Here is a 22,383-nt window from a genome sequence, read left to right on the forward strand (position 1 = left end):
CGGCTCGGGCTCAGGCTACTATGCACAGAGCCATCTTTAGCATATGCGCTGCTGGGGTTCAAAGCTCCGCCCAGCGCGGGCCTCGGACGTGAGGGATCCAGGCTGAGAACTGATAGACTGATGGATATTTTTTGGGGATCGAAACCGGGAAAGGGGGGGGGCGAGAGTTTTGGAATCCAAAGGGTGTATAATTATATGTTGTTTTCTGTTATTTTGTTTTGTAAATAATATAAAAATTGGGAAATTCGTGGAAGGGAACTTGGGTCGACCTTAGAAAAGGACGTAAATGATGAGTATTGTGGTTTAATCGAGGTCTATAAGTTAAATTTGGTTAATTAAGACGAATTAAGTAAAATATTAATAAGGTAAAAGTTGGAGAAAAGAACGTGCTGAGTTAACTATTGGAATTGGGATGCAAGAAGGGGAGGTGTGGGGAAGTCAGGGGAAGTGGTTAAGAAATTAAGGATTTGAAATTATATATGTTTGTCTTTGTGTTTGTATGTCTGTATTGTGTATTGTGTGTGTTTATATAAATTGTGAAAACCCAATAAAATTTTTATAAAAAAAACAACAACAAAGATCCGCCCAGCGCCCCCCGTTGCCGGTGGCCCCGAGGTCGCTGCACTCCACCACCAGACCCAAGGGAAGCATCTTCCTGCTCCAGCGGCGAACTCCTGAGTTTCCCCTTCAAGGGGGAGGCCAAACTTCTAAGGGGGTCGGGAACCCGGCAGCAGAGACATTGCGTTCTCTTGCGCTCCCGCCCAGGGGTTGCCTTTGCAGTTTTCGCATTTGCTCCTCCCAGCAGCGGGCGCCTGGCGCCTCCCAGAATTCAGTGCCTGGGTGCCCCACACCCCTTGCACCCCCGGGTAAAGACGGCCGTGCCTCTCCACGCCGTGACCACTGCCAGCCCAAGCTGGGGAAAGAAGGGCATGGGCACTCTGCACACCACAGACGCTGCCAACCCAAGCCAAGGAAAGAGGCGCATGGCCGCAGCAGCAGCTCCATGCACTCGCGTACCTCTTTCCCCAGCTTGGGCTGGCAGCAGCTCAGGCTGTCCTCTTTTTTGCTCTTCAAGAGATGGCAGCCCTACTAAAGAAGGACCAGTAGGGTCCAAAATGCATTGGTTTAATGAAACTGCCTTGGCTTCCCGCATTGTATTTTTCCCATGCAGACGTTTACATGGTCAGTCCAACACAGCAGGTAAAGGTAAAGGTAAAGGGACCCCTGACCATTAGGTCCAGTTGTGACCAACTCTGGGGTTGTGGCGCTCATCTCGCTTTATTGGCCGAGAGAGCCGGTGTACAGCTTCCAGGTCATGTGGCCAGCATGACTAAGCCGCTTCTGGCGAACCAGAGCAGCGCACAGAAACGCCGTTTACCTTCCCGCCAGAGCAGTACCTATTTATCTACTTGCATCAGCGTGCTTTCGAACTGCTAGGTTGGCAGGAGCAGGGACCGAGCAACGGGAGCTCACCCATTCACCGGGATTTGAACTGCCGACCTTCTGATCGGCAAGTCCTAGGCTCTGTGGTTTGACCCACAGCACCACCCACGTCCCATAACACAGCAGGAGGCCAGACTAACTGATCCTTGAGATCCATTCCAATGCTACAGTTTGTGATTCTAAGATAAGGACTTTGTTCCCTTTTTCAACATGGACCTATAGATTGCTTTTATTTATTTTGCCGCCGCAGCTGCAGCTTATTATTATTATTTTAGTTGTTAAGCCTTCAGAATTATTTTCGTGCCTTCCGATTCCTTTCAGGAAACAGGAATAAGAATGCAAACGAGAAATAATTTAGGAATGCAAAGAAGATGGATGCGAATAATGTGTGAATCAGCAGAAACTCAGAGAATAGGAAGGAGATGAATGTGCATAATAATAGCAAGCAAACAGCAAGAATGCGAATAATCGTAAGAATGTGAATAATGCAAATATGAATAATTAAAAAACGATAAGATGGATAGAAATAATAAGCTGGATATGCATATGAGAAGAAATAAGAGGAAATCTCAAGGGTGCAGAAAGAAAGATATTACTGGCCCAGTGTGTTGCAGAATACACTTCAGGGACACCCAAATAAGAACAATGGACATATTGTATTATATTATTATAACAATTGTATTAAAAAATGCAAAACAAATCTTTAAAATATCAGCAAAAAGGAGAAAAGGACAGTATATATATTTAACTTTTGTAATACTTATCTAGATGCTGAAAATATATTTTTAAAAATATTCAATACAAGAAATAAACAAAACTGAAGTTTAAAAGTATTTAGGACTTCTGCTCTGTTCGTTTTGTTCTGGGGGGTTGTTGCAGTAGTGTTGTTGTTATTTTGTCTGCGTCATCCTTCTCAAAATGACCCTCAGGCACAAAGTAGGGCATATGCTGTAGCTTGTATGTTTTGCCTAAACCAAGCTAAGATGGTAAGGGGTGTCTGAATTTTGCTTTCATTAAGCAATTCTTTCTGTTGATATTGGGCACTTAATTAACTTCCTTTGTGCCAAGTGAGTTTTCTATTCATTTAAGGGGAGGTGTGTGCTAGCATTCTATAGTACAAGTGTTAAAAACCGTGCTATCCTTTAAAACTATGACTGAGTCGAGAATACAGTGGTACCTCGGAACTCGAACAGCTCCGTCCTCGAACGTTTTGGCTCCCAAATGCCGAAAACTCAGAAGTAAGTGCTCCAGTTTTTGAATGTTTCGGAACACGAACGTCCGCCGCAGTTCTGCTGTGCAAAAACCTTGGAACTCGAATGTTTCAGAAGTCAAACGATCTTCCGGAATGGATTGCATTGGAGTTCCAAAGTACCACTTTAATTATTTGGGGGAGTATAATGTTTGACAGTAGAACGGCGTCTCTCAGGGAGTTGTGGACTCTCTTTCCTTGGAGGTTGCTAAGCAGAGCTTGGGTGACCATCTGTCATGGATGCTTCAGTTTAGCTTCCTGCGTTGCCAGGGGTTGGACTAGATGATCCTTGGGAGTACCTTCCAACTCTACAATTCTATGTTTGCAGGGTCTATTTGTCCAGGGTCTATTTGAGACTTTAAAACTGGGGTCCCCAACGTGTGCCATGGTACACTCAAACACCCAGATCACGAAGAGTCTTAGACCTTGCTGAACAATGGGCCAGACAGGCCCAGAGGGGGATCTCTCTCTAGTTTATGCGTGCTTGCGAGGAGTCCAGAGGGAAAGGACTAGAGAGGGAAGGAGGAGCCAGACGCCAGTCCCAGCAACGTCTTCAACCAGGGCAGATTAAAAAGGTAAAGGGACCCCTGACCATTAGGTCCAGTCGTGGCCGACTCTGGGGTTGCAGCGCTCATCTCGCTTTACTGGCCGAGGGAGCCGGCATACAGCTTCCAGGTCATGTGGCCAGCATGACTAAGCCGCTTTTGGCGAACCAGAGCAGTGCACGGAAACGCCGTTTACCTTTCTGCGGGAGGGAAGGGGTAGAAAAAATTAAAAAAGAGAAAATAAAAGGAAAAAAGGAATGGGGGGGAAAAACAACCAAAAATTTATACAACATCATGTCCATCAAATAAAATTTTCTGCATGAAACTTCCAATCGTTCTCATTATACTTTTTCTATTGTCATGGTTTTTTCGCAGTTTTATTTTATATCCTTTTTCATACATTCCACTAAGGTATTTGTTTCATTTATTTATTGTATCATTCCAGTTCTGCTAAGATGGTATCATTTTTACAATATAATCTTATATACTCCTGATATATTTTCCATTCTCCATATGTTTTTCTGGTTTAAGGCTCCCCCCGCCCCATTTCCACATGTCACCTTAAACCCAAAAACTATGCGACCCAAGCTATAAAATACACTGTACTTGTGGGGTATGTCCCTCTCCCCACCAACTTCCATTTTTTCCCTTTGGCATCCACAATACTTAGGAAGCATCATTTTTTTCCAGATTTACTCTCCAGTAGTTATGTCAAAGAGAAGTTGAAAAGCACAACTTGTAAGCTACTTTTCTAGTATTTAAAGAACAAGGTGTCACCTTCTCCCTCTGAGGGGTTGTCACTCTAAATTAGTGTTTTTCCTCAATTAACCTTTTTAAACCTTTCAGTATGTGAGAAGCTGAGCTTTTCAAATACACCGTGACACATTTCACGCTAACCTAATGGAACGCAGCAGCATGGGACCTATGGTTTCTGGGGGTTATGCAAACCACAGTGATCTTTTAACTAGAGTTCCAAAGACAGAATAATCTTTGCTGTAACACCACTAAAGGCCTTGCTCTGTATGAGGCAGTTTTCAGGTCCATGCCATTCTTTTGGCCCTGATTTGAAAAAATAAATCAGGTTCTGTATGTGTTCTGCATCTGTTGAAAAGCTTCCAGGCTGTTCATGTGTGGGCCCCTCCTCCGAATAATGTCTAATTAATGGGAACTAATAACCTACGACTGGGACGCGGGTGGAACTGTGGTCTAAACCACAGAGCCTGGGGCTTGCCGATCAGAAGGTCGGCGGTTCGAATCCCCGCAACAGGGTGAGCTCCCGCTGTTCGTTCCCAGCTCCTGCCGACCTAGCAGTTTGAAAGCACGTCAAAGTGCAAGTAGATAAATAGGTACCACTCTGGTGGGAAGGTAAACGGCGTTTCTGTGAGCTGCTCTGGTTTCGCCAGAAGCGGCTTAGTCATGCTGGCCACATGACCTGGAAGCTGTACGCCGGCTCCCTCGGCCAATAAAGCGAGATGAGCGCCGCAACCCCGGAGTCATCCACAACTGGACTTAACGGTCAGGGGTCCCCTTTACCTTTTAATAACAGACAAGCTTCTGAAAGGGGACGCAGGAGCAGGTTAGATTTCATCAATAAAAATATTGACATGCAAGGAAAATATTTATTTATTTGAATCCTTTCTATATATCACACACAGAGAGAGAGAATCACACACAGAGAGAATCATAGAATCTTAGAGTTGGAAGGGACCCTGAGGGTCATCTAGACCAACCCCCTGCAATGCAGGAATCTCAACTAAAGCATGCATGACAGGTGGCCATCCAATCTCTGCTTAAGCACCTTCAAAGAAGGGGAGTCCACTGTTTCCCTATGGATTCTGCTCCACTGTTGAATGACTCTTACCATCAGAAAGTTCCTCCTGGTGTTTAGTCAGAAGTTTTGAACTACAATTCCCATCAGCCCCAGCAAGTATGGCCAGTGGTCAGGGATAGTGGGAACTGTAGTGCATAACATCTAGAGCAGCAGTTCTCAAGCTGTGGGTCCCCAGATGTTGTTGGACTACAACTCCCATCATCCCTGAGCTCTGGCCTTGCTAGCTAGGGGTGATGGGAGCTGTAGTTCAACAACATCTGGGGACCCACAGGTTGAGAAAGGCTGATCTAGAGGGTGCCGTGTTGGCTGTTCCTGCAATAAAGCAATTTCATTCTCTGCCTGCTCAGTCTGTTGCTACCTGTCGATGTGCACCTGTTCCTTCTTACTAACGGTTCTCTGTCTGTTAAACAGACTTGGGTGAGATAGACCCTCAAATTGAGCACTGTCTTCTGTAAAGCAGGACTCAGTGCTACTCTAGAGACAGGCTCCTAGACCTGCTCAATGCAGAAGCTTCATATTGACTTCTCATCCCATGGGCTGGTGTTGCAAGCTTCCCCAGCCGTTCCCTGTAGGATCTGGAGAGGGCTTGCCAATCTCAGGGTCTGTTCCCAGCCTGTTCCTTTCAGTGCCTGGTTTGTCCAAGGGCAAATGGGCAGAGCATTTAGTAGCAGTGACGTCCTAGCAAAGTCAGGAGAAGGAATGGGAACCGCTGTTAGTAATCCAGTGCCAATCTTTGATCTTTTTCTTTCTGATGAAATAAGGATGTCGAGGATGGAAGGCAGGAAGCAGGCTTGACCTTTCCAGAATGACCAACAGCTGCCCAGTAGACTGAAGGCTCTTCTTATCCTATCCAGTAAAAATTACAGAGGTGGAAAATCGGCCAAAGTTTTGCTTCTAGGGACTTGGACCAGCTAGAATGAGACATTTTCCTCTTTAAAAAAACAACAACAACAACAAACGCTTCAAAGTGCCAAGCAAAACAGATTGTTCCAACTTCACATGACAAAGCAACAAGCACCATGCTGTGTAAGAATGCACTTCCATGCATGTGCGTATGGAAGAAAAAACGACTTTTGGGAGTGATAGCAGAATGCGCCCATTTCAAAAGGAACTGTGCGATTATATATTGCATGGTCATCTTTCATTCTCATTAGGCATTCTTTGTAAGGCTCCCTTTGAAGACGGAGACTGTGCGAGCGTGCAGTGTAGGGTCTTCAGATCTACAACCGTGTAGAGAGGAGAGTTTGTGTAATTAGACTTATCTATTTTTTTAAAAAAAAAAAATATATCTGGTTTCATTGGAAGAATAGATAAATATAGCTATATCCACGTCCATATCCCGCAAATGGTTGCTGAGCAGATGTCCATAATACAGTCCTTTAGATTGCACAGAGAAAACCTGGATCTGTGAGTGTGTATTTAAGTGTCCTTGCATACTGACATCTGTGCAGGTCAGCGGCAAGCGAGTTTAATGTTGAGATAAGACTGTTAAAAAAATTGATTGTCTGTCTGCATTTGGACTATGGTACAGTTCTGGTCGGCTCAACTCGCAAAGAATGTTGCAGAGTTGGCAAAGGTTCAGGGCAATTATTAAAGAGATGGAGCGACTGGGACTTTCTGGTGGCTGTGGGAACAGGATGCTGGACTACATGGGCCGTTGGTCTGATCCAGCAGGATTTTGTTACACTGTTATGTTCTTAGATTTGGGGCAGGGATTAGGCAGGCCAGGCTGGTGATGGATGTGATACCCCCATGTTGCATATACCACCTCTGCTTGAACTATTGCAAGGAGGAGTTAGGTGGCTACTGCTTGCTACCTCTCTCAATTTTGGCCGAATGTCTACACCAGGCTTCCTAAACCTCGGCCCTCCAGATGTTCTTGGCCTACAACTCCCATGATCCCTAGCTAGCAGGACCAGTGGTCAGGGATGGTGGGAATTGTAGTCTCAAAACATCTGGAGGGCCGAGGTTGAGGAAGCCCAGTCTACACCTTCCTCTCCTCCAAGGGCCCAAAAACTTTGCTTGTCGTAAGAAGAGATTGCAGAGGTTGTTGCTCCCAACTCTTCCCCACTGGAAATTCAGAGCACTTCCACAAGCTGTTTAGTCTACCTTGGGAAGCGTTTGCTTTGTGTTTCTCTCAGATATCAATCTGGGAACACATGTTTCTTGTGACAATGTATAGGTCTACCCTTTTTTAAGTTGGGAAATAATAATCTCCAGTTGTTATCTCACCTTATCGCCGACTGCCGGCTCTCTGTCAACACAGCAGTGGCAACACACACATTGTTGTTGTTGTTTAGTCTTTTAGTCGTGTCCGACTCTTCGTGACCCCATGGACCAGAGCACTCCAGGCATTCCTGTCTTCCACTGCCTCCCGCAGTTTGGTCAAACTCATGTTTGTAGCTTTGAGAACACTATCCAACCATCTTGCCTCTGTCGTCCCCTTCTCCTTGTGCCCTCAATCCTTCCCAACATCAGGGTCTTTTCCAGGGAGTCTTCTCTTCTCATGAGGTGGCCAAAGTATTGGAGCCTCAGCTTCAGGATCTGTCCTTCCAGTGAGCACTCAGGGCTGATTTCCTTCAGAATGGAGAGGTTTGATCTTCTTGCAGTCCATAGGACTCTCAAGAGTCTCCTCCAGCACCATAATTCAAAAGCATAAATGCACTTTAAAAATCATGGGTTAGTCATACTCAGGGTAGACCTATTGAAACCTCTCTGAGTATTACAGAGTTGACTGTCATTTTACTCCTGGCGCTACTCTTGCCTTGGACAGGTTAGGCTTCCTCTAATGGAAACGAGCCTTTCGAAGTGAGATTATTGCTGTTTGCCAATGCATCTTCATTAACAGTGTTATCGTTGCCTGACATTTATCTTATAATTTTCCAGAGCTGGCTGTTTTGTCTCTGCAGAAACCCAAATTGCAGTTGAAACAAGTCAGATAATAAAAGTGTCTACAGAGAGTGATCGCATATGACTCGATACCCTTGCCTGAGTAGTCTCTGATTAAGAAACATTTTGAGATATTTAATGGCTGCTGCATATCCTTGTTCCATATCTACCGTGGAGATATTCATAGGAAGTGAGGCTGGTAGGGAATAAATCAGGTCACCTGCTAAAAAAAATTAGTTACTTCGTGTTTTGGGGGTCTTTTTTTTAAGAAAAAAAGATGGATAAATCTATAGAAACATTTTATCTTGTGCTTTTCTGCACATCAATCCTGTGAGGTACCTTAGAATGGTAGGGAATGGCTGACCCAGTAAGCTTCATAGGTAAGAGAGGCTTTGAACTGAAGGATGGGGGATAATTCACCAATCTAACCAATATACTACTCTCAAATGGGGCAAGTTTCCAGGGACCGCTACTGTATACTTACTGCATACAGACCGCACTTTATGCTGTCGATGTTTCCTTGCCTGGTAATGTTCATGGTTTATGCGATCTTTCACACAACATCAAAGCCATTTCTGAAAATTTAGCGAAAGTTTAGTGCTAACTTCCATGTGGATTGCTTCCAGGGGAGAAAAAAAGCAGCACATTTTGTTCCATGTTTCCAGGAAAACCATGGAACAAAATTTGGGGCGGTATTACTTCAGTCCCCAAAAGCAGGTTGGATCACATGGGCAATAGATACAAAAGTAGTCTTGAAAGCCAAAGTCTCAAGACTTTAGGATGCTGGAGAGGGGATAGAGAGACACCTGCAAGAAGAGTAGGTGTTTCTGGGATGGTGGGAATGTTCACTTTAATAACTCTTAACAGTCGCAGTTATCTCTCTTCATCACGACTGTACTTATTCCCCCCAGCTCCTTATACCTAAGGACTTGTGCTCTTTTAAGTTCATGACTGTAAATCAATTTAGATAGTGCCTCAAAGCATAGAGTCAAGAAACTGGCGTTGGTCCAGAGTGAATTAATCTGAAATTAATTTGATTTTGAAAGGCTCCATCTGGCTGTGTTTGGAAAAGGCAGTTAGACAGAGAGAGAAAGATATAAACAAACGATCATCTGTATTCTCCGTGCCAGATGTTTTGTGGGCTGTCCCCCATCTTTTTTAAAAACCAAAAATCCTCGGGTTTTTTTTGAAAAAGTGGTGGCATTGGTGATGATGCGCTCTCTCTCTCTCTCTCTCTCTCTCTCTCTCTCTCTCTCTCTCTCTCTCAAAATGGCAATCCTATTACAGGTTTCACCAATGGAACTATTTCATTTATTCCTTTATTCTGATCGTTAGGAGATGGGAGAGCAGGGGAATCTTTGTGAGAGGCGTGAGATACCAAGCTAACAAAGAGGGGAAAAGCATGGAAATTGTCAACACAAAAGGAATGCCACAATCTGCTTTCATTGACAAGAATCGTGTGATTTAAGCATAGCTGAAAAATTGATGATATTCTTTAACGCAGAGCCATTTAAACTGAAATAGTTAAGGCCCTTGATCAATCGCTGCATTCTCCCTTCACTGTTGGAGGCAGTGTGTGTTTCATAGAATCATGAGATTGTATAGTTGGAAGGTATCTCAGGGTCATCTAGTCCAACCCCCTGCAAGGCAGGAATCCAGGTTGATGGGAATCACCAGTGTCAGGTCCGGCTTGTGGGCTTTGCATGGAGAAGGTTCATCACTGGTGTCTTCACTCAAAGGGAGCCGGCAAAGTGAAAGGCGCTTTGCCAGAGAGAGTCAAGAGTATATCATCATCATCATCATCTTTTCTTTAAAAAAATAATATTTATTAAAAAAAAATCAATCAAACCAAATTATATATTCCAAATGATCCAATAATCAAACAATCCCAATATTATGCCTAATTATAATTATAATTATTATTTAGCTGACTTCCCATGCTTCGAGATCGGAGGGAATCCTAATCATCTCATAGTTCTACTGTATTTCAAAATATTACAATAATTCCCTTAATACATTCTGATGTTAATCCTAATCCTCATCATCATCATCATTTGTACCCCACTCTCCAGCCAGAAAGGCTCCCAGTGTGGCTTACATATAGTCCATTAAAACAAAACAGTCCCTGCCACAGGCTTACACACACACACACACACACACACACATGGAATGACACACAAGGTGAAAGGGACAGGGAGGGAAGAGGAAAAAATAAAACCCAAGCACCAATTCTTAAACAGTTGTTCTTATAGTTCAGGGGCGGGAGGTGCCTGATGGAGCTGATGGATGCAAAAGGTTCGGCACCCCCAGGCAGGGCCTGGAAAGACCTCTTTCCTTAAACCTGGGACTCTTGAGACCCACTGCCAAGCAGGGCAGACAACACTGACCAGATGGACCAAAGGCCTGAGACAGCAGAATGCAGCCTCCCATGTTCCTACGGCAATACCGGGTAGATGGACTGGTCATTGCCCTGCTGATTTAAAAGGAATCAGAGGAGGCTGGTGTATGGGTTCTTGAGGAAGTCAGACTTTGCAAATTCTGATGGAAAGTGAACCCAGTTCCACGACTTTGGCTAAGGGGTTAGTCAGAACTTCTGTACCTGCTGGATTCTGCTCTTCTCGAAATGTTGCAACACAGCTGCACATTTAAATTGGCATTTTGATTGGGGGTTTTAAAAAAACAGATTACAGTGGACGCTCGGATTGCGAACGTGATCCATGAGGGATGCACGTTCGCGACCCACAGTGTTCGCAACATGCGTCTGCGCACGCGTGGGTTGCGATTCGGCACTTCTGCGCATGCGCAACTGCTGAAACCCAGAAGTAACCCATTCCGGTATTTCCGGGTTTCGGCGGTCCGCAACCCGAAAAAATGCAACCTGAAGCGGCTGTAAGCCAAGGTATGACTGTACTGTAGGCGCAGTACAGAATGATGAGAAAAATAGACATTCAAAAGTCACACAGACTGGAGGTGAAACAGAATTGCCCACCCTTAGGCTGGTGTCGAACCACGCAGGAGCAGGTCCTTTGCTCCCTAAGCCGTTCAATCAGTTGTTGTGGAGTGTGGGTTGTGTAGGCTGCTTGCGGGGACTCCAAAAGCTCTGGCAATGCTCTTGGGTCTTGCACCTGACAGCCCTTCTTTAAAGCATGTCCAGCTGGGAGTTCCAGTCTTGTTTTCAAGGAAGCTATTTAGATAATGCAGCCGTGTTGGATCCGATCAACGTAGCTTTCGTTTGGGTCATGCGCTCTCGGAAATTACTAAAATAGCCTCCTGCATCTCTTAAATCCGGCTGGTATGCCCGTCACATGTGTCTGTGCCAATCTTGAAATGTGTTGCATCGCGCAGCATTTCCTGGAGTTAATTGCTTGGATTTAGTTCTCTGGAGTTGGCACTTGGCTCCCGAAAACAAGCTCAGCGGTGCGAACTTCTCCCTTCCTTGCTTGGAAGGGCAGCTGCGCAGCGACGAGGACGGGCCTCCGGAAACCTCGGGCTACACAACGTGGCAATCAACATGAGCAAGCAAAACCCTCTATCCAATTTTGCAGGAAGGAAACCAGAATGCACTTAAAACAACAACAGCGCTCCCAACCACAGCAGCTAAAGCTGGGATTAGCAATCCTGTTAATGCATGATCCCTCTCCCCCATGCACACATAATACATACCGCAGCATAGTCTTCCTCTCCCATCAGCCGTGACATCATCACGACTCTCCTTAAGCTCCCGGTCGCACTCCGCATCAATGTCAAACCTTTAATCCTTTTAAAGCTCCCCATCTCTCTGCTTCTGACCACACGTCCTCTCCAGAACCATTAATGAAACGGGACCCTGGTGGGCGGTGCATGGTGGTGTGTGGCAGGGATAGAGTCCGGGCACCCACATTAAAAAATTTATGGGTGCCCAGGCACCCGGGGTCTGCTGGAGTTGGCACCAGTGCATGTAATCCACCCAACCCAGAAGTGGTCCTTTATTCTCTCTCTCTCTCTCTCTCTCTCTATATATATATATATATAAACATATCAGTTCCAACAATCATACAATATATCTCCTCATCTTATACAATATTTTAACTTCCGTCAACACCTCTGATGATTTCCCTTTCTTCACCACTTATTCTGCATTTCTTAATTTCTATATTACAGTGGTGCCCCACAAGACGAATGCCTCGCAAGACGAAAAACTCGCTAGACGAAAGGGTTTTGCGTTTTTTGAGTTGCTTCGCAAGACGAATTTCCCTATGGGCTTGCTTCGCAAGACGAAAACGTCTTGCAAGTTTGTTTCCTTTTTCTTAACACCCTTAATACAGTTGTGACTTGACTTCGAGGAGCAACTCATAGAACGCGGTGTGGTAGCCTTTTTTGAGGTTTTTGGCGATTTTTGAAGCTTTCCCAAAACTTTTCCGACACCATGCTTCGCAAGACGAAAAATTCGCTAGACGAAAAAACTCGTGGAACAAATTAGTTTCGTCTTGCGAGGCACCACTGTACATTTAAATGTCCTTAACTAATAATTCTCTTCATAGTCTTTCTTGCAGTATTTCAAATAATCCACTTTACAAAACTACTTGCAGTCCTACTAGCGTAATCTGTTCATCACAATTACTTTTCAAATAGTTCATATATTTACTCCAGTCTTCTAAAACTCTCTGGTCCCGCAGGTTTCGAATCCTTCCTGTTAATTTACAAGTGGTCCTTTATTCAACTGTTACCAGAGCAGCGACATGAGTCCCCCCCCCAAAAAAAAAAAATCCCATGCCAATTAGTCTAATTTGCACTGGAAAAACTTCATTTCACACTGGAAACTTTTCCGATGTCCCAGAGTATTGGTTCTCAAAGGGTGTGGCATGAGAGGATGCCAAGTGTGGCAGAAAGATTCGAGGACAAATCAACGTTATATTTCTGGAATGATTCAAGTTCTTATGTAGCTGCCTTGTTTTATACTTTCTTGATGTCCCAAGATCATTATTATAAGGCAGTTGTTTTCCGTGTTATAAATCAGGCACTGCTAGGAGTTGCTTCTTTTGGTTATCTAATGGACTTCTTATTGATACAAAAATTCAGTGTGGCGCAAGCAAATTTTTATTCTGAGAATGTTGAAATGGCCAAACTTGCCTAATATTTGCATCGAACTGATGAGATGAAAAAGAATGTGATAAAATAAAACACCGAACGAATCTAAAATGCTGAACTGTGTCTGAACCTAATGCATCCGAGTATCTGAGTGGTGCCTGATATGAGGAATGTAGGAAGCTCCTTAAACTGAGTCAGACCATTGGTCCAACTGGTTCAGTGTTGTCTACACTGACTGGCAGCAACACCCAGTTTTTAATATTTAATGCTGTATTGTTTTTAACACTCAATAGGGAGCTGCCCAGAGTGGCTGGGGAAACTGAGCCGGATGGGCGGGGTATAAATAATAAATTATTATTATTATTATTATTATTATTATTATTATTATTATTATTATTATTAACACTGCAAGATTTCAAGCAAGCATATCTTCTCAGCCATTGATGAAAATGCCAGGGATTGAACTTTCTGCATGCAAAACAGTAGAAGCGGCAGATGCATCTTGCGTAAAGGTAAAGGGACCCCTGACTGTTAGGTCCAGTTGTGGCCGACTCTGGGGTTGCAGCGCTCATCTCGCTTTATTGGCCGAGGGAGCCGATGTACAGCTTCCAGGTCATGTGGCCAGCAGGACTAAACCACTTCTGGTGATCCAGAGCAGCGCACGGAAACACCGTTTACCTTCCCGCCACAGCAGTACCTATTTATCTACTTGCACTTTGACATGCTTTCGAACTGCTGGGTTGGCAGGAGCAGGGACCGAGCAACGGAAGCTCACCCTGTTGCGGGGATTCAACCTGCCGACCTTCTGATCGGCAAGTCCTAGGCTCTGTGGTTTAACCCACAGCACCACCCGCATCCCCGCATCTTGCTTAGGGTTGTATAAATTGATCCCAAGTTGCTACTCTTGACACTCTGGAGCCCAGTGAGTTAAAAAATAACTGGAGAAACAGGAGGTTTACTACAACCAGGGCTGGCTCATAACATTTTGACACCTAAGGCAGATCCAAAAAGTGGTGTCTCCTTCCCCGCCAGGGAAGAAGGGTTGAGGGAAGATCTACATACATCAGGAACAATAGGGAGAGAAAGATCTAGCTCAGTTGGTAGATCATGGGATGCTATGATTCTTTATCAGGATCTGCTGTCCCTATAGATCTTGCTGCCTGAGGCAGTTGTCTCACCTTGCCTCATGGGTGGGCTGGTCCTGACTGTAGCTCTGAGACAGGTGGCCTACCGAAGCCGCACACACCCTCATATTAAGGAAAAGAAACATCGCATCAGCCTCTCACCTGCCCAGGTGACATTTGGGGCTTGGGCGAGGGGAGGGCCACTTGTGAAAAATGAACCTTACCTCGTGCTTCATGCATAGATGGAATAAAAAAAAGAGAGCAACTGAGTTTGATCTGCAGGAAGAGGGAGAAGGATGAGTGTTTCTTGCTGTAGGGAAAGCTGGAGAAGAATGGAAGGGGGAGTCAAATGATTTTTCTTGGATGTGTGTCAAGGCAGGAATGGAATGGGGAGTGGGAGATCTTCCCTAAAGCAGTCGCCTTTCTGGGATCCGAGATCAAGTTCCACAGCATGCCTAAAAGGATGTTTGGAACCCCATCCTCTTCTCCACACCCCAACTGTGATCCAAGGGACCCAGGAGATAGAGAGAGGCAATGTTGGGTAATTGAAATGGCAGAACGGTGCCAGGTTAGGCAAGCAGCGGAATTGGTGATCAAACTTCTCATCATTGGTTTTGAAACTTGTCTTTCATGCCGTTCCCTCGCTCCTTTCAGGACTTGGGAGGGCTGCGAAGAAAGGAGTTAATCGAGGCATATTAATGTGTTCAGGTGTGCTTATGCTTCGGGAGAGACGAGGCAGGGGCAGCTGAGTGATTTCTCGGTGCGCAAGTTTGTAGCCCCGGGGCACGGAACGCACTCGTGGTCTCCCCTCTTCCGATATTTAATTTGTGCCTCCTTTGTGAGTGGCGCACGTCATCTTTGCATTGTGTCCGCAGGCTTTAACCCTTGAATGAGGCAGACAGTGTGGGCACACAAGGCCATCACTTGAGGCAAAGGATGGGGGAATCTGTCCATTTCAATTCCTTTGAGTTTCTCATTATTCCAGTCTTTAAATTCAGTTTTCCACATTCATTTATTTTATTTTAAAAAGTTGTGGTAACACTCACACCTTACATTTAAAGCACCATGATGCCACTTTAAATGGGTATGGCTTCCGCCAAAGAATTCTGGGAGCTGTAGTTTGTGAAGGGTGCTGAGGGCTGTCAGCCGATTCCTCTTCCTCTCAGTGTGTTACAATTCTCAGAGCGGTTTAACCGTCAATATTTCTTCACAGGGAACTCTGGGAATTGTAGCTCTGGGATGGGAAACTATCCTAACAACTCTCAACACCTTTAACAAACTGCAACTCCCAGAATTCTTTGGGGTGTTTTAAGGTGATAACACAGTGTTCTAAATGTATTGTGTGAATGTGGTGAAGCTCTCTGAACTGTATTGTGCTTAGGGGTTTTAATGGCGATTTATCACTGCTCCCTTTATTGTTATTGTTGATTTAATAACATTTTATATTGCTGTGAGTCAACATGGTTGGGCCGTTCCCCTGAAGGTGGCATAGAACTAATTGTATACATGAATGAATGAAATAACTTGTCTCAGTATCACTGTAGTGAATGGGGAGCTTCTCTCGTGCTATTTCCATTAATTACAAAGGAAACTCTCCAGTGAGATGTGCCTCAAGGGCCAGATCCTGCTGGCTACTACTCTGCCAACCTAAACAGTGTTCATAATCTACAGGTAAACCTCTGTATCTTGGTATCTGAAGAAGTGTGCATGCACACGAAAGCTTATACCCAGAACAAACTTAGTTGGTCTCTAAGGTGCTGCTGGACAATTTTTTAATTTTTTAATTTATTTTGACTGTGTCAGACCAATACCTGACTCTGTACAGTGGTACCTTGGGTTGAGTACTTAATTCATTCCAGAGGTCCGTTCTTAACACCCTCCCTTCAGATGTGAAGGAAATAAGCAGCTATCCTATCTTTAAAATACATCTGAAGGCAGCCCTGTTTAGGGAAGTTTTTAATATTTAATGCTGTACTGTTTTTAACATTTGATTGGGAGCCTCCCAGAGTGGCTGGGGAGACTCAGCGAGATGGGCGGGGTATAAATAATAAATTATTATTATTATTATTATTATTATTAAACCTGAAACTGTTCTTAACCTGAGATACCACTTTAGCTAATGGGGCCTCCTGCTGCCGCCGTGTGATTTCTGTTCTCATCCTAAAGCAAAGTTTTTAACCTGAGGTACTATTTCTGGGTTAGCGGAGCCTGTAACCTGAAGTGTCTGTAACCTGAGGTACCACTGTACTTCTCAGAGGACCTGTGGATTGTGGCTGACCTCATATGACCTCACACCGGTGATGAGAAAAACCCCGGAACAAGAGTGAACAGAATTGTGTGCACAGTCTTGTTTGCCATGAAGCAGAGTATAGGGGGGACAGATGAAGGCAGAAACTGATATCAGAATAATGTAGTGCTATGAAATCATCAGAATAATGTACTGAGGTGTTGCTGTTTTGTTTTAAGCATTGGCTCTTAAGCAAAGGAGGAGTGGAGGAGGCCACTCTTTGGATTCTGCTGCAGAAAGTAAAATATCTTTGTCCTACACTATATTGGCAGCAAGGAATCTGCCTGGCCGGAGCATTTTTTCCCTGTTTTGTGCAACAATATGACACATGCAGAGGCCGGTTTTTGCATTACTCATCGGATATCTTGCCGGCTGCTTTATATGCCCTTTCACGTAACTTTTGAGTGTTTCAGAATCCAAACACACTTGCACTGGGGGCGGATACTCTGCTGCCTCGGGAGCCCTCGTGGGGGAAGGGTGTCTTTGCGCTAATTTTTTTGTTCTGCTGGAGAGCAGCGTGTTTGTACAGTAGCCCCCGTACGTCTCCTTAAAATGGCCTTTTCTTTTGAGAGCCACAAGCGCCGTTTTGTGACTTGAGCTTGGCACCCTCTTTGTACGTGATGGATTCAAGCGGTGGCTTGCAGTCAGAGAATAACGTAATGACACGTTTTCGCTGTTGTTTGTTCACGGCATTAACATGGTATTTTGTTGGCGGTGCCACTTAATCAGTTTGGAAGCGTTAGTTGTGCTCTATTTCCCTCTCCATTGACTGTTGCTTGTTATTCCTTTTCTGCTTGCAAATGACATTATTTCAAAAACAGAAAATGGTCCCGCTGACGACGGCTCTTTCCCCCTTTCTCTCTCTCTCTCCAGTAACGGCACAGCTAACAAGATGAATGGAGCTTTGGATCACTCAGATCAGCCGGACCCAGATGCCATTAAGATGTTTGTCGGACAGATCCCCCGTTCGTGGTCAGAAAAGGAGCTAAAGGAACTTTTTGAGCCTTACGGAGCTGTCTACCAGATCAACGTTCTCCGAGATCGGAGCCAGAATCCTCCCCAAAGCAAAGGTATGGCAAGACAACAACAGTGGGGTGAGAAGGAGGTTCTTCTTGGGACAGGGGAAAGTGGGGTCCTTCTACAACCAAAACTCCCATCGCATTCATCCAGTGTTTCTAATGATGGTTGCATCTAGGGAGGGAGAGTAGCGTTTGGGTTCTTGCTCCCATACGGAATCGTCTTGAGGGATGTGTGAGAATCATGAATACGGATTTGAATTTTATTTGCAGTTTTGAGATTTCTGTTGTGTCTTCAAACAGGGGGAGGGATGGGGTTAGGGCTGTGCAACAACAGCAATAATAATAAAGGATACTGCTTCTTTCTGAAAAGACAGAGATGTTCTGTTGAACCCTAGCACATTTATAATGGGAGGAGTGAGATGTTGCAGCGTGGAGCGCTGCTGTTCAGGATTCAGGATTCTCTGTTGTGTTTCCAATCTCCCTTCCTCCACCTCCTGCTCCCACCCACCCTACAGTCAGCATTTCATAGGTATTGAACACAACTTTGTTTCCACCATCCCCTCCCATTTCATTTTCCTCCCTCTAAACTTTCATTGCACTTCTGCAAACACTGGGGGTTTCCCAGAGCCTGTTGATATCTCTCTCTTGTATATGGCTGCATACGTAGCCTTACATACCCTTTTGGCTTCATACGTAGGGATGGGGAAAAATTCAATTCAGTGCAATTAAAGTCTTCCCTAATCAGTGCTCTCAGAAACAATATGCAAATAGAAACCCAGCTCTTCTTCGAATTTTGCAACGCAGTTCTCCAGCCCAAGTCAAGTGCACATAAATGCAGGTGTTGGTGTGAAGTCTACATATAAATGTGTATATTAGTGAACGTAAAATGCAAACATGCATTATAGTAGGCAAGACCGGTTTGCAAAAATGTCCATATTGGGCAAAACTGCACACAAAAATGTGCAGAAGGTCCCAGTTTCAGACCCTAGTGGCGTCTCCTGGTAGGTCTGGGAATGACTCCTTGCCCGAAACCCTGCTGGTCAATGTAGACACCATTGAGCTAGATTAGGGAGATGGAATAGATTAGTTAGCATGTGGTGCTGATGGTGCCAAGGTTGTAGGTTTGATCCCTGTACAAGACTCCTGCATTGCAAGGGGTTGAACTAAATCATGGGTAGGCAAACTAAGGCCTGGGGGCTGGATCCGGCCCAATCACATTCTAAATCCGGCCCACGGACGGTCCGGGGATCAGCGTGTTTTTACATGAGTAGAACGTGTCCTTTTATTTAAAATGCATCTCTGGGTTATTTGTGGAGCATAGGAATTTGTTCATTCCCCCCCCCCAAAAAAAATATAGTCCAGCCCCCTGACAAGGTCTGAGGGAAAGTGGACCGGCCCCCTGCTGAAAAAGTTTGCTGAACCCTGAACTAGATGATCCTCAAGAGCCCGTCCAACTCAATGGTTCAGTGGTTCTAGATCAGGCATGTCCAAAGTCCATTTCGGGGGCCTAATCTGGCCCGCCAGCCGGTTTAATCCAGCCCTTGTGGCAGTGTATCTCCTGGGGTAAAATCCTAAAAAAAAAGCTCAGCAACTTCAATCCAAAAAAAAGTTCAATGGCTTTGGGGTTAAATCCTAAAAATAGCTCAACAATTTCAGTAAGCTCAACAACTTCATCAAATCTGGCCCTCTTTGAAAAAAGTTTGGGTACCCCTTTTCTAGATGGACCAATGATATAGCTCAGCACAAGGCCTCTTCCTATGTTCCTTTGTGATGGAGGGGAAGGGACCAGCAAATATGGCTCCACCGTTCCCTTATGAATTCTGAAATATATGAGACTTCAAACACTTGCAAAGGGTTTCAGTGTTTGTCCAATGCCAGAAGGGTTGCCAGAAGGGTTGGTTATGGGGTGGAGGCATGGACTTCATTGCTCAATCTCTGAGGATGCACAACTTATCTATGACATCAATTTATTTTGTTTTTTAAATGCAGCTTGTGACCCATGTCCTGGCTACTTTTCTGATAACAGGTTTTTTCCCCCTGATAAAACTTTGGGACAAAGTCAAAGATGGATAACTTCCCAGTGCTGTGTGTAGGTTTAAGTCTCGGTGAGGGTACTGTGGCTAATGATGGTTTGCACTAACCACTGCTTAGAACTCGGGAGGTGGTTTGAAGATCCAAACATGCCGTGGGCAAACCTTTTTTAAGAGCTGCTTGTCTGCTTCTGCTTTTCACCCTCTCAGCTTCAGGACTTCCAAAGTTTGTTTCATTCTCCAGTTGGGGGAACTGATGGAGGCAAAGCAATGGCTGTTGCTATAGTTTGTCAGTTGAGACATCATGCTGAATCTCAGGTAGCTCAAAATATGGTTGGCAAACCCAAAGTAGGGCTTCTAATAGTAGCTTGCTAGCCAATCGCAAACCATCAGTTGTCAATGCAGGCACCATGCCAAACCATAGTTTGCAGTAACCATGGTTTATAAGTGGAGTCATGGTTTGCTTTTCTGACAAGCAAACCGTAGTTCAGGCCTGTTTGTCTGTTTTGTTTTACGTTTGCTCACCCCTCCTGCTTCTATGGCACAACAACCTCCAGCTGCAGACCAATGACACTAACTGGCTTGTCAATTTGGACGTTGCGCCAAACTGCAGCTGGCGCATGAAACCTGCTTTTTAAGGTATCCCAAGGTTTTGTGACTTTTGCTGTGCAAACCAGCTCAGCTCCATTCCTGGAAATCAAACCATACCTTTTGTTATTCTGATTTGCTGACCTGTTGCAAATCATGGTTTGTGAATTTTGACTTTGTGCCAGTTTGCAGTTAAGCTGCCTTAACCACAGTTAAACAGTGGCGTCTGTCTGGATTTGTTTACATCAAAGACCTTTGGGCGGAGGGCTCTGCGATTGGGCAGTTGACAAAGGAGTATGTTCTAATTGGCATCCTTACCTTCAAGCATCTTCCCAGTGTCAGTGATTCAGAATGTTTGATTATTTTTTGCTGGCTCTGTTCCACTTGACTATCTCTGTATACCCAAGCTGAGCATCTCCCGGCAGGGGCAAGGAGAGGATCTCTTTGAGCTGTTTTTGAGGCTGCTGTCTGAGTTTCTTACAGTCCCTGTCAAAAACAACCGACAGCTCCTGCTTTCTCCTCTGCTGTCATTACCAACTGCCTTCTCTACCCTCTAACTACAAATGTCCTACTTCAGTTGTTTTCCTGCCTTCTCTGTGCTGCTGCCAATTCTGTGTGGCAGGAGCTGAAGGCGGAAGCAGAGAGCAGCATTTTCCTAGGCACTTATCCTTCAGCTCTCTGGAAATTGGGCCGAAAAAAAGCCTCCATTCTACAAGCCCTAACTTCTGTAATTGGGACAAGTTTTGCAAACTGGAAAAACTGTCCAAATTAAAACTTTTCCAAAATTTGGGTCTGCAACAAAGTTTGCATCTTTGGGTGTGTTGTGCGTGTGCATATAGATTTTTTTGGGGGGGGCAGATTTTTTATTTTTGTATCTTGTTTCTTTGCTGAGTTAAGAGAGAGATTTATTCATGAGCTCATAACTAAATTATCATATGCTGCAAAGTTCGCTTATGTGATTTGCTGCCCTGAGGTATAGTCATGGCCACCAGCTTGGAAAGTCTTAAGAGACATTTAGACAGATCATGGAGGATTCTAAGTCTTTCAGTGTTTCCTAGTCATTATTATTTTAGCTTGCAGGCAGTGGTGGCTGGTGCCCATTGGGAGTGGTTGGGTGGAAGGCAAGGAGGCCAACTCTAGGTGGCGCCAGATCCAGCTCACTCTAGTTTTGCCCTCAACCTTTCCCCTGGTGATTTATACAAGGCCAACACTAAGATTAAAGAGGGGGAAGCAGACAGGTACTGGACTGGTGGCAAGAAAAGGGACTGCAGGACACTAGAATACATTTGTGCATGCTATAATTTTCAGTCACTCTCTATAACAACGTGGAAATGTGGTGTTCTCAAATGTGGCCTGGCAATACTGGAATTAAATACTTTTCTCATCTCAAATTGTAAAGTAACAAGTGGATTCCGGCCCAGCTTCTCCCTGGCATAATTGCCAAGGTTCAGTCTTGGTTGTGGACTTATTAAAACCAAATGCACATATTTGCAGAATTGAGAATGTGCAAAACAAACTGAGACCTGTCTAGTGACAGTTTCCCCTTTATTGCCTTCGCCTTTGTCCATGCTTGGCTAGCCTGGGACCTGTCTGTGTGGACACAGAAAGGAGAATAGACAAGATGGTACGACTTCTCTTCCTCCTCCCCCCTTTATTTTCCTGGATCAACTTTAACTAGGATCCAATCATTTGAGATCTCTTCTCTGTTGAACCTTTCTGTTTGCTAGCTCTTGTCCTTTGGAGTTAACAAGGCAACCCCTCTTTTCTACCTGGGGGAGCTGAAGGCTCAGAGACGCTGCCTTCTGCACACGACTCTTATGAAAGAATAGATTTCTGTTCCCCCAGAGGTAGTGATGGTCATCAACTTGGATGGCTGTAAAAGAGAACCAGACAGGTTCATGGAGGACAAGGCTATCAGCGGCAGCCAGACACAATGGCTGTGTTCCACCTCTGCTGTCAGAGACCCTATGCCTCTGAATACCAGTTGCTGTAAGTGGGGGAGCGCTGTTGGATCAGGTCCTGCTTGTGGGTTCAGGTGCATCTGAATGACCACTGTGAGAACAGGACACTGGACTAGGTGGGCTCTTCCTATACTCTTTTGATCCCCCTACATCCCACCTCGGCAACCTAGATCTGTGGGTGAAGATCTGTTGACGGTGCCTCAGACCCTCACAGTAAAAAATGCTGTGACTTGAGCATGTTCTTTTAGCATTGTTCCACCTGTTTTTTGGAATTCCCATCCCACGCAAGCGAAGCAAGTGCAAACATGGTTGTTCTTTTGACGCTTGTTGCCGACTTGTCTTCCTGGCCT

At 44.9% G+C, this 22,383-nt stretch overlaps 1 protein-coding gene across 30 annotated transcripts in view; it reads left to right on the plus strand.

Annotated features, from left to right (window-relative positions):
* CELF2 (CUGBP Elav-like family member 2) overlaps positions 1–22,383 on the plus strand; it is a 552,082-nt gene that overhangs the window by 340,926 nt on the left and 188,773 nt on the right. For all 30 annotated transcript variants that reach the window (XM_081210125.1, XM_081210105.1, XM_081210107.1 and 27 more), the window contains one exon: positions 17,309–17,505. In XM_081210125.1, the coding sequence (XP_081066251.1) occupies positions 17,309–17,505 (197 nt within the window). The remainder of the gene's footprint in view (positions 1–17,308; positions 17,506–22,383) is intronic.

Source organism: Podarcis bocagei (genome assembly GCF_964188305.1).
Source record: "Podarcis bocagei genome assembly, chromosome: 10".
NCBI lineage: Eukaryota > Metazoa > Chordata > Lepidosauria > Squamata > Lacertidae > Podarcis > Podarcis bocagei.